Here is a 12,294-nt window from a genome sequence, read left to right as displayed (position 1 = left end):
GGCGGCGACGCCGGCGGCGGGGACCGGGGCAGGTGCGTCCCTGGCGATGGAACCTAGGGTTGCGGGAACCGGGTGCCGGGCCGTCGTGGGCCCTGATGGGGCGGGGCCCGTCTCGGCTTGCGCGGGGCGCCCAGGCTGGAAGTGGCTGTGGTGGAGGGCCCGGGGTGGCCTACGCTGGGCCGAGAGCGGTCCAGCCCACCTGGTCAGCCCAGTCGCCCTGCGCTTCGGTATATATGGGTGGCAAAGGGCAGTCGGGAGCCCTGGTTAGGGTTTCCTGCTGCCAAAAGAGAAGTGCGGCGCTGGGCTCACCTGGCTCGGCGCATCAAGCTTGCTCCCCCACTCTCTCCCCTTCGCAGATCCTTCGCGGAGGCGGTGATGGGGGACCGGCGGGCTGAGAAGAGGCCGATGGAGGCGGCGGATCGGCGGGCGGAGAAGAGGCCGATGGAGACGGCGGATCTGGAGGCGGAGCGCAGGCGGGAGCGGGATCTGTGCGAGAAGGCGAAGAGGGCGATGCGCGACAGAGGAGATGACAGAGGCGAGAGGGAGCTTCGTGCGGCGCGGGAGGAGCGCGGCACGCAGGCGGAGCCACAGGGTCGCGAGGGGGATTGGGGTCCTCCTCCGCCATGGTGGATCCAGCAACAGCAAGAAAAGAAGCAGAGGAAGAAGGCCGCGCAGCGGCGTCGGGAGCTGGAACGCAAGGCGGTGGCGCACCCCTTGTGCGGCGGGGGTCATGGGGATCCCCTGGCACAGCAGCAGCGGGCGTCGGCCGAGGCGCGCGGGGAGGGGGGGGGGCGCCGATCCTGACAGCAAAGGGAACGGTGGGGGAGCCAATCCCGGTGGAAGATGTGCCGGAGGTGGAGTGCTTCAAGTGCGGCAGACTTGGACACTACCAATCCAAGTGCACTTTCAAGCCACTATGTGTGCTGTGCAAGGAGGAGGGCCATGCCTCCGCTGCTTGCCCTTCGCGTGGCAAGGCGGTTAAGCTTCAGATTATGGGGAGTGCGATTACGGGAGAGGGCTTCTTTTGTCTCGAATTTGCTGAAGATGCGGAGGAGGAACGGCCGGTGGACCAGAAGGTGGCTAATGCGGCAATCCTCTTGGCGGACCCGGGCAAACTTAACCTAAAGATTCTGAAACAGGAACTCAAGAACATCGTCACGAGTGATTGGGACTGGCAGGTTACGCAGGTGGGCGACGATGACTTCCTGGTGGTGTTCCCCTCTGCGGATCTTCTGCACATGGCCAAGTCAAGTGGAAACTTTTTCTCCCCTCTCATGACATAACCGCAAGGGTGCGGGACAGACTGTATGAGGTGATCCAACCGATGAGCATGCCAGAAGTGTGGGTTAAGCTTCACGGCATCCCACAAAAACACCGCAGGGAGGATAGGGTCAAGGAAGGCTTTAAGATGCTGGGGCGCCCAATTGTGGTGGATGAAATGTCGCTTATCCGGTTGGGGCCGGTAAGGATGAAACTTGCTTGCAAGACACCAGAGAAGTTGAATGGCACGGTGGAAGTTTGGTTTAACCATGAAGGGTATCAAGTTAAGGTCGAGGTGGAGCGGCCGAACCCGCGTAGGGGCGTGGGTGGCGCGGGGTCGGGTGTGGGGGGCTCGGGCTCGGGCTCGGGCACGCCCCAGCCTCCACCCCCACCCAAAGAGGGGGCCACGGATCCGGCGGGTCCTTGTGTTGACAAAGGCAGGTCAGAGGCTGGGCAGGGCTCTGGGCAGCAGCGTTTGGATGTGGTTATGGGAGGGGAAGAAGAGGATCTCGAAGACAGCATGCTGGACACCTCCATTGACACAGAGACATGGAACCAGTTGGGCGTGATGGAAGGGCAGGCGATGGTGGTGGCGACCCAGGACACGACAGTTAGCGGCCCGAACCTGGCGCGTGACTTGGCAGGTGCCTTTGACGAGTACGGATCCAACTTACCGCAGCTGCTACCTACACCTCGCCCCTCTTTGGTCCTGGCGTCGGGGACAGTGGTTGGCGCAGGGCTGGAGGGGGGGGAGGACTGCAATTCCCTCCTCTCCGTTGGCGGCGCAGGCCGGGGTTGCTGAGCTCAACAAGGATAGCCCTACTCCTGGCTCCGGAAAGCGGGGCTCCGGGGGAGCGGGCAGGCCGCCCAAGAAGACGGCGGGCAGGAAGCCGGGTCCCAAGACCGCGGCTCAGCCTGCTGCAAGCATGGCGGCGTCCCTGCGTGGCGAGCTGGGGTCGGAGTTGGCGGCGGGTGATGTGGGCTGCAAGGCCAAGCGCTCCAAGGCCACGCCGGTGGCGACGCGGGAACCAAGCACTAGGGCGAAGGCCAAGCTGGGGGATCTGTCTTCTCTGGAGAGCGCGAAGCTGAGTATAGCGGACAAGAACTTGGACGTGTCAGGTAACCCCCTTCCCTCTTTTACAATTCTCAGCGCGTTCTCTGACGACCATCTTGCGTCGATTTTACTTGATAGTGGAATGGAGCTGGGGTCTAGCTCTGCTGATATTATCCCGTTAGTCCGGGCGCGTGAGGAGGCTCAGGCTGCCTTGGCCGAGGCGGCAGCGCGTTGCCAGGCCTCGGATGCACAGGAAAACTGCCCAGGGGGGCAGTTGGTGGTGGTGGTGCCAGAAGGGGAAGCAGAGCCGAGGGAAGGCTCTGACTTACCCTCTTCCAGTCGAGTGCCGGCTAGGAAGCGCGTGCAAAAGGCGGTGAGCTCGCGAGGAGTTCGCCTCCGTAACCGAGTGTTGTAATGCGATTTTTATTCTGGAATATTCGGGGTTGTGGGCACGTAGGGCGTCGCACGCAGCTCCGGGAATATATGGCCAAGGAGCGCATCGATATAGTTTCGTTACAGGAAACCATTAAGGCCGACTTTGCACATAGGGATCTTCTGGCGATTGATCCTTTACAGCGGTTTAACTGGCGCTGGGTGCCTTCTGCGGGCCATTCGGGTGGCCTGCTCATGGGTTGTAATGAGGACGTTTGTGAGGTCCTGGCGTGGGATTTTGGGGTTTTTTGCATTATGGCCACGGTTAGGCAGCGGGCTTCGAACCTGGTGTGGGCTGTCATTGGGGTTTATGGGCCTGCGGATCACTCGAGGTCGGCAGGCTTCCTAGATGAGGTTTCCGTGATGGTAGGGGCCAAGCGGGCAGCGAACCTCCCGGTCATTGTGGGAGGAGATTTTAACTTGATCCGAGCGGGGTCAGATAAGAACAATGGCAATGTGGACTGGGCTAGGGTGTCCCTTTTCAACGATGCTATTGCGGCAGCCTCGCTTCGGGAGGCTGCTCGGACCGGAGCGAGATTTACGTGGACCAACAAACAGCTCCGCCCGGTTAGGTCAGTTCTTGATCGTGTCTTCTTCACCCCGGAGTGGGAAGCGCTTTTTCCGATATGCTCTTTAGTGGCCGAAACTAGGATCGGATCTGATCACATCCCTCTGATCTTCTCCTCAGGGGAGGAGCAGAGGCGCCGTAGCAGCAGATTCTTTTTCGAATCTGCCTGGTTCGAAGCAGAGGGCTTCGAGGCCATGGTGCATGAGCGGTGGGCGGCCATTGTGTCGCAGGTGGGCCCCCAAAGGGGCCCGGCTGAGTTTTGGTCGGCGGCGGCAGCTAAGCTCCGCACTTTCCTTAGGGGATGGGGAGCAAATTTTGGTAGCGAATCCAAAAAGGAGCGGGCCAAGATTTTGGCCCAAATAGCAACGCTTGATGCGGAAGCAGATGTGCGCATGTTCTCCGAGCAGGAGTGGGCGCTGCGATATGCGCTGGAAGAACAAGTGCTCTCCATCCTGAGAGTGGAAGAGGAGTACTAGCGCCGTAGGGGCGGCATCAAGTGGGTGACCAAAGGTGACGCAAACACAGGGTACTTCCATGCGTTCGCCAATGGGAGAAAACGTAAAGGTTCTATTCTACGCCTTAACCACGGGGATAGGGTTTTGATCACCCAGGCAGAGATTTGCAATCACATTTATGATTTCTTCATTGGCCTGTTGGGGACGGCTGAGGAGAAGCAGCTCTGCCTTCGGGAGGATTTGTGGGGTCCTCACGAACGGGTTTCTCAGGAAGAAAACGCAGGACTTGTCTTGTCTTTTCTGCCGGAGGAGATTGATCGTGCGCTGTCTTCCATGAAGACGGGCACGGCCCCGGGGCCTGATGGGTGGCCGGTGGAGTTCTTCAAAAAATTCTGGCCTAGCCTAAAACATGTGTTCCACACAATTATCAATGGCTTCGCGTTGGGACAGGTGGACCTGGCTCGTTTAAATTTTGGGGTGATTAGTCTTATCCCCAAAGTTAAGGGCGCGGACAGCATCAGGTTATTTAGGCCTATCACGCTCATTAATGTGCCATTCAAGTTGTGTGCCAAAGCCTATGCTGTCAGGCTGACTCCTATTGCTCAAAGGGTGATCAGTAGGAGTCAGACTGGGTTCATCAAGGGGCGCAATATATTGGAGGGACCAGTAGCGCTTGCGGAGATCGTGCATGAGCTTAAACGTATGAAAGGGCAAGGAGTATTGCTCAAACTTGACTTCGAGAAAGCCTATGACCGCGTGAGCTGGGAGTTTATGCGGGAGGTGCTGCTCAAAAAGGGTTTTGACGCAGGCTTTGTTCATAAGATGATGCACTTGATTAGCTGTGGGAATACAGCGGTGTCGATCAACGGGGAGATGGGTAAATTTTTCCGTAACAAAAGGGGTCTTCGGCAAGGAGACCCTAGCTCCCCTTTGATCTTTAACTTTGTGGCAGACGCACTTGCTGCGATGGTCGCGAGGGCCCGAGGGGCGGGTCACGTGAAAGGCGTAGTGCCACACCTCATCCCAGGGGGGGTGACGCATCTGCAATACGCGGATGATACAATGCTGTTATTTCAGCCTGATGATCACAGCATCGCTACTATCAAGCTGCTCCTCCTAGCTTTTAAAATGCTATCAGGGCTCAAGATTAATTTCCTCAAAAGTGAGGTAATTATAATGGGATTGGACCAGCTCGAACGTGTCCGAATAGCCAATCTCCTTAGTTGTAAACTAGGGAGTTTTCCAATTAAGTACCTAGGGCTACCGATCGTGCCTAAAAACCTTACCATCTCCGAATGGGAACCGCTGTATGGTAAGGTTGCCAATAGGGTTAGCCCATGGCGGGGACGCTTTATGTCTTCGGCGGCTCGGTTAATTCTTACCAACTCGAGCCTGTCTTCCCTCCCTCTTTTTACGATGGGGATGTTCTTGTTAGCTAATGGGGTGCATGGGAAGTTAGATACGCCGCGCTCAAAATTCTTTTGGGAAGGAGCGGGTCACAAAAGGAAATACCATATGTTAAAATGGGCGGCGGTCTGCCGACCCAAGAAGCATGGTGGGCTAGGGATCACTAATTCTAAACTTATGAACGTGGCGCTGCTATCAAAATGGTGGTGGAAGCTAGCGGCTAAGGAAGAGGGTCTGTGGGCAGACCTTCTGCGGGCCAAATACTTCCCGGACGGGGATGTATTTAACGCCAAGGCTTCGGCCTCGCCGTTTTGGAATGGGCTCCAGGCGGTTAGACCAGCCTTCTCGCTGGGGGCGAGATTTGAGGTGAATAGCGGCAACTCGACTAGGTTCTGGTTGGATCGCTGATTGGGTGACAAGCCGCTTTGGCAGGAGTTCCCGCAGTTATATCAGGTGACGGCGGACCCGCTACTCAGGGTGGGAGAGGCTCTTCGCGCTACGCCGCCTTTGATTAACTTTTGGAGACAGTTGAATGCGGCGGAATTAGCAAGTTGGGGCTTGCTTCAGGCGCGGCTGGAACAAATTTCGGTAAATCTAGATGAGGATACGGTTTCTTGGGACCTCTCCGTGTCTCGGAAATTCTCAGTGAAGTCCCTTTACAATAAGCTGACAGAGGGCACTGCGTTGGATACTGCCAGGAACCTTTGGAAGGCTAGGGTGCCGTTAAAGATTAAGATCTTTATGTGGCAGTTATTTCACAATAGGCTTCCGACGGCGGAGAACGTAGCTAAACGGAATGGGCCTTCGGACGGGACGTGCGTGGTATGTGAGTCGCTAGAGGACGCGAACCACGCCATGTTCCAATGCCTCTGGCCCGCTTTGCCTGGAGCGCGGTGCGACAGGTTTTCCAACAGAATTGGAATCCTAGCACTGGGTCTGAGCTGCTGGCTATTTTATAGGCACAGAGGGGTGCCAAGGCCAGGATATTGTGGACCTGCGTAGGGGCCTTACTCTGGTCCCTTTGGACTGTGCGTAATAAAATGACTATGGAACATAAGTTTCCTTCCAATCCTACTGATGTTATCTTCAAATGCCATTTATTTTTACAGAGTTGGGCACCGCTGGGGAAGCAAGGTGATGCAGACCATTTGAAGAGCACTATGGAGAAGATCGCTACATGTATCCCAAGGCTGCGGCAAGCGAATTGAAGCGTATCTTGTTCCTCTAGGGTCTTGTTTGTGAGCTAGAGTGGGTCGGGTCCCCTCTTAGTTTGTTGTTTTCATTATGGCGTGCGTGGCTGTTGTAGCCTATTGAGACTGTGGTGTTATGTGTGGTATGTGGCGTGCAAACCTTAGATGCTGCCTAAGTGGCTTTATTAATTTAAAGTCGAACACATCTAGCGTCTTCGTTCCAAAAAAAGTCATGTATTGTGGAACGGAGGAACGGAGGGAGTACGCGTCTGTACAGCATACGCTGCGCTCGTCCGTCTAGAAAAGCTACTCCCCCGTTCCAGGCTAAAACCACGATACTTACTTTGAAACGGAAACGGAAGTATATATGAAATAAAATTGTGGTGTTGTGTGTAGTACTTATCCGCCGGGATGGTGAAAATGCGAGGAAGGGAGGATTAATGAGGGATTAGGGGGGTAAACCTTTCGGTCAATTGGAATCTGTAGGTATTGTCTACATTGCCTGCATTTCTAAAAAAAAGGAAAGGGGTGATGGATAGAGGGATAGGGGAGACATCATTGAAGAAGAGCTAGACTAGGGATGCCCGCTTTCAAGTCAAAATAAATCAAGTTAGTTGTAATTCTTCTGTCCAAATGTAGCTTAATTTGAACTAACCTCATGCTTTCGCGGGCTTACGCGGGATGCTCACTTGCATCCCTAAGCTAGACACATATGAACATGTATTATAAACTTGCAACAAAATTATTAAAAACGCACTAGGGGGCGGATATGATAGAAGTTAGATACAAACACGACGGGACTCTTAAATCCGACGTGGCATCAAATCCAGACAGACGGCATAACGATAAGAGGTTCGTGGCGAAGAACCGTGCACACGCGGGTGGTCTCGTCTATCCCCCCGACAGCAAAATGACAAAACCATGGAATGTTCGTCGCAAAAGCAAATCTATGCTCGCGACGAGGACCGGAACTAGATTGTCGGAAAAGAGAACACACAGTTGTTACCGTATTGATTGTTGTACGGCATTGTACAACCGTCAAGCGAGAATTTATTATTAAGGACAGACAAACGGGTAAAACAGATGTAACCCCGTATACCTCGATTCTTGCGTATACTTGTTAGTAGTACTAGGAAACATGCCCGTGCATTGCAACGGCAGAAAAATAATAGCATGGCCCTAGTCTAATAAGCAAGGCTCAAGAACCACGACAGGTCTACATCCACTATTTCAACAGGGCGTCCCACCCGTGTTGTCGCCTATCCTCCTAATAAAAGCCCTAACAGACGGTGGCCACCTGATCATGATTCATGGAAGAATGGTGGGTGGGGGTTCACCTTCAAATACCTAATTACCTATTTCCAGCCGTGCAAAAGATTTCATCTCCATTCCATAAAACTCGCAGGTACACTTGTGAACATAAACAAAAGAAAGACACAAAAAATCAGCCATCAGGAAGCTGGAACCTCTACAATTCAAGGTTGCAGCTGGGAGGAAGCCTTGTTAGCTAGAGGCTCATAAACATAGCATGATCGGCACGCAATAATGGAAAGTAGTAACAAAATTAGTCGTGTGTAGAAAACGGCTTGATAACAAAGTTTCTTGCATCCGAGCTATGGATTTCGCAGCCTGGCAAAGCAGAAGCCAATTACGTATCACACATTCACTCATCAACAAAAAAATAAGTTGAAATCATGAGACTACACTTTGCAAGAGATGATTGCATAATTATGCAAATGTTCAAAACAAATCTAAAAAAAGTATGGACAACTTTCTTAATACATATTCTGAATTTAGTCCTTGAATTGAGGCATAACTATTAAAAGCATATCAGATGGGGTTGAAAATACCAGACATTATTTGGAATTATCATCAGTATCACAAAGTGGAGGTTTGACCCTAGGATCACGACTCATGTACCATGAGTTATTTATAAAAGGCTTCCTCCACATAGAAACATATTTTCCTCACAATCTCCCAACATGGTCAGTTTGAGAGCTAGGTCCTCCATCTCTACAAATAATTTAATCTGTGAACAATCATTTCGGAACAGAGCAACAAAACAATGCAGTGTTTCATTATGAGGCTTCTCGGCCTGATATAAGTAATGTTATAGAAAACTATTATTAGAAATGAAGAGATTACTCCGGCTAAATCCAACAACTATAGATTCGTCATGCGGAAAATAAGTAAATTTAACACATTGAGTATATTATATAGCCCTAAGGGATCAAATTTGCATGATAGTATTAAGGAGCATATCTTTCCATGCCTCATGTTGGGCCTCTTCATGCTTATAAACAGGCTGTGCTGGCCAAGGAAAGTACTCGCCAGTTCTGACACTCTATTAACCTCCAGAGCAGAATTCCACTTTAATTACTTTTATCATAATTTATCCAGCTAAGTCCATCTTTGGGTAAATTATGATAAAAGTAATTAAGTGGATCATCAAGAAAAGGATTCAGGTGTATTAGACGAAGCATGACTATACCTCAGCTCACCATCACATGTCGAATTTATTCTACAGCAGGAACATTGGATAATAGCCGGTGTTAAATTAGTTGCCACCATTACAGGAACACCATGCTCAAATTCACGTGAAATTAAGTATGGCCCAAAACTTGTTACTCCAAAGCCAACATCCAGAAAAACTCTAGTGCGAGAGCCAGATGGTACCATCTAGGAAAATAGAGAAACATGTGCTTCAAATGAGATTCACCAATGGTAGAGGTGTTAGCAGTGGAAGCTGATGTAGTCCGCTATTTGTCTTTTTCATGTCCCTATTAAGCAGTGATGCGCATAAAACCCATATGTTTTAAGTTATGGTTTTAGTCGAACACTACACAAAAACTACTCATTTGCTTTCCTGTTTTAAGTAATTTAAAGTTACCTTTACTGTTTCTAAAAAGATTTGAGTAATTTATAATATAATCAAAGCAAACCTTAAATATGTGATCCAGGTATTGACTTGCTCTATGTATAAACTGGCTTCCTCCTCCAGGAAATGTAAATTTACCTTTAGCCTTTGTAATCCAATTGTAACGCCCTTGATGCAGCTATATCTCCCACGTGTCGAAGCACGACTTAGAGGCATAACCGCATTGAAAGCAATGTCGCAAGTGAGGTAATCTTCATACAACTCATGTAATACATAAGAGAAAAGGATACATAGTTGGCTTACAATCACCACTTCACACAATTACATAAATAAAACATTACATCAACCAGATACAATCAAGGTCCGACTACGGAACCAAAATAAAAGAAGAACCGCAAAAGCGACAAGGTCCCCGATCGACCCCAACTGGGCTTCACTACTGATCAACTAGAACGAAACAACACAAAGGACAAGGTCTTCATCGAGCTCCTCCTTGAGCTTGGTTGCGTCACCTGGAATGGCATCATCGGCACCTGCAAGCTGATTTTGGAAGTATCTGTGAGTCACGGGGACTCAACAATCTCGCACCCTCGCGATCAAGACTACTTAAGCTTATGGGTAAGGTAAAGGTATGAGGTGGAGCTGCAGCAAGCGACTAGCATATATGGTGGCTAACATACACAAATGAGAGCGAGAAGAGAAGGCAAAGCACGATCGAGAAACTATGATCAAGAAGTGATCCTAGAACAACCTACGCCAAACATAACTCCAACACTGTGTTCACTTCCCGGACTCCGCCAGAAAGAGACCATCACGGTAACACACGCGATTGATGTATTTTAATTAAGGTCAACTTCAGGTTTTCTACAACCGGACGTTAATAAAATCCCATCTGCCCATAACCGCGAGCACGGCTTTCGAAAGTTCAATCCCTGCAGGGGGTCCCAACTTAGCCCATGACAAGCTCTCACGGTCAACGAAGGAATAGACCTTCTAACGGGAAGACCGATCAGACTCGGAATCCCGGTTACAAGACATTTCGACAAGTTAAAACAAATCCAGCAACACCGCCCGAATGTGCCGACAAATCCCGATAGGAGCTGCACATATCTCGTTCTCAGAGCACACTCGGATTGTCCAAACTTCCGGTAGGCCAGCCCAGAGTTTCCCCTGGTGGCCACCGGCGGCTGACAGTTTGGACCAACACTCAGAGAAGCACTGGCCCGGGGGGGTTAAAATACTGATGACCTTGAGTCTGTAGAACCCAAGGGAAAGAAAAGGCTAGGTGGCAAATGGTAGAACCAATGTTGGGCATTGCTGGAGGAGTTTTATTCAAGGCGAACTGTCAAGGGGTTCCCATTATAGCCCAACCGCGTAAGGAACACAAAATCCGGGAACATAACACCGATATGACGGAAACTAGGGCGGCAAGAGTGAAACAAAACACCGGGCATAAGGCCGAGCCTTCCACCCTTTACCAAGTATATAAATGCATTAATTAAATAAGAGATAGTGTGATATCCCAACAAGTAAACATGTTCCAACAAGGAACAACATCTCCATGTTCCAACAAGGAACAAACTTCAATCTTCATCTACAACTAACAACGCTATAAGAGGGGCTGAGCAAAGCGGTAACATAACCAATCAACGGTTTGTTAGGACAAGGTGGGTTAGAGGCTTGGTTCAACAATATAAAAGGCATGATAAGCAAGTGGTAGGCATCGTAGCATAGGCATAGCAAAAGAGCGAGCAACTAGCAAGCAAAGATAGAAGTGATTTCAAGGATATGGTCATCTTGCCTGAAATCCCGCAAGGAAGAAGAACGAGTCCATGAAGAAGAACAAACGGACGTAGTCGAACGGTTCCTCACAAACGCGACGTTACCGGAACCAACCCGAGGAAGCAAACACCGGAAAGAAGCACACAACATAGTAAATAACCATGACATGAACATGGCACGATGCGCAAACAAGTATGATGCATGTCCGATTTAATGAGGCATGACATGTCAAAATGCACAAGCAATCCTACAAATTAAGTGGAGCTCATTATGCAACGAGTTGCATATTGACGAAAACACCACATCAATTATTTAGTTCGATCTTGTTTATGTACCCAACAATATTAAATGTTGTTAGCATGACAAGAGGTGAAGCATGATGAAACTATCTAATCTAGGCAAGTTTAAATGAGGCCGGAACAACAAAACAACAAGTCCGGAAACTCCTCATATGCATATATTAGGTTTGGTGCTGTTCTGCCCTAAACACAATTTTAGAGTGGTTAAACATGCAAGGTGAAGCCACCATGTTAAACTAGGCATTTTTCTACCCCAATTACATATAAATTTTGTTAAATTTGGAGCTACAATTAAATAGTTATGAATTAAAACATTTTAACAAGTTATTTAAGCAAATTTAAACAAACATCATTTAAAACATTTTAAACATGGATGAAAGTTGGATATTATTAAACTAGACAAAATTCTAGACATTTTACATATAAAGTTTATTTAAATCCGATGCACCGTCTGTGAGTAATTATATGTATGAAGCTAGGGGGGTTTTCTATAAAACTGGCAAGCTCCGGTAAATAGCTAAAATCGCAAACAAGAAAAAAAACACTACATGGGCCAAAATTGAGCACTAACGGGCTGCAACAGGGCAAGGCGAAGCATGGCAGAAATATGCTCGTGGCGCGGGATAGGTGACGGCGCTCACGTTGGGCCCAGAGGCCGGTTGGGTGGAGGAGACGAACCGGGCAGGGTTCACGCGGACCGGGGCGAGGTTGGACCGGGCTGGTTCTCGGGAAAATCGGCCGGTTCAACCGGGTCTTGGCGGTCCAGGGTGGGTTGGAGGCGAACCGGCCCGGTCAACGGCAGCGAGACAAGTTCGTTCGTCTCTAGGACGAAGCCGACGCAGAGGTTGGGCATGGCGCCGGCAGGACTTGACGCGGACGAGGCAAGAAGGGCGGAGGCCGCCGGGAACGGAGCAGATCGGCGCGAGGCTGGATGGATCCGGCGAAGAACGACCAGATCTGATGGGATGC

At 50.3% G+C, this 12,294-nt stretch overlaps 1 protein-coding gene and 1 long non-coding RNA gene across 2 annotated transcripts in view; both read right to left on the bottom strand.

The window, feature by feature from the left end:
• Positions 1 to 9,701: 9,701 nt before the first annotated feature.
• The window catches only part of LOC123058166 (uncharacterized), a 6,746-nt gene continuing 4,153 nt past the window's right edge, over positions 9,702 to 12,294 (bottom strand). The window contains exon 7 of the long non-coding RNA XR_006427080.1: positions 9,702 to 9,784. This is a non-coding gene — a long non-coding RNA (uncharacterized lncRNA). The remainder of the gene's footprint in view (positions 9,785 to 12,294) is intronic.
• Positions 11,522 to 12,294, bottom strand: part of LOC123058154 (nascent polypeptide-associated complex subunit alpha, muscle-specific form) — a 1,883-nt gene continuing 1,110 nt past the window's right edge. Inside the window, exon 2 of the mRNA XM_044480974.1 lies at positions 11,522 to 12,151. Within this exon, the coding sequence (XP_044336909.1) occupies positions 12,014 to 12,151 (138 nt within the window). The 3' untranslated portion in view covers positions 11,522 to 12,013. The remainder of the gene's footprint in view (positions 12,152 to 12,294) is intronic.

Source organism: Triticum aestivum, chromosome 1A (genome assembly GCF_018294505.1).
Source record: "Triticum aestivum cultivar Chinese Spring chromosome 1A, IWGSC CS RefSeq v2.1, whole genome shotgun sequence".
NCBI classification, from domain to species: domain Eukaryota; kingdom Viridiplantae; phylum Streptophyta; class Magnoliopsida; order Poales; family Poaceae; genus Triticum; species Triticum aestivum.
This window is presented reverse-complemented; position numbering and strand designations above follow the sequence as displayed.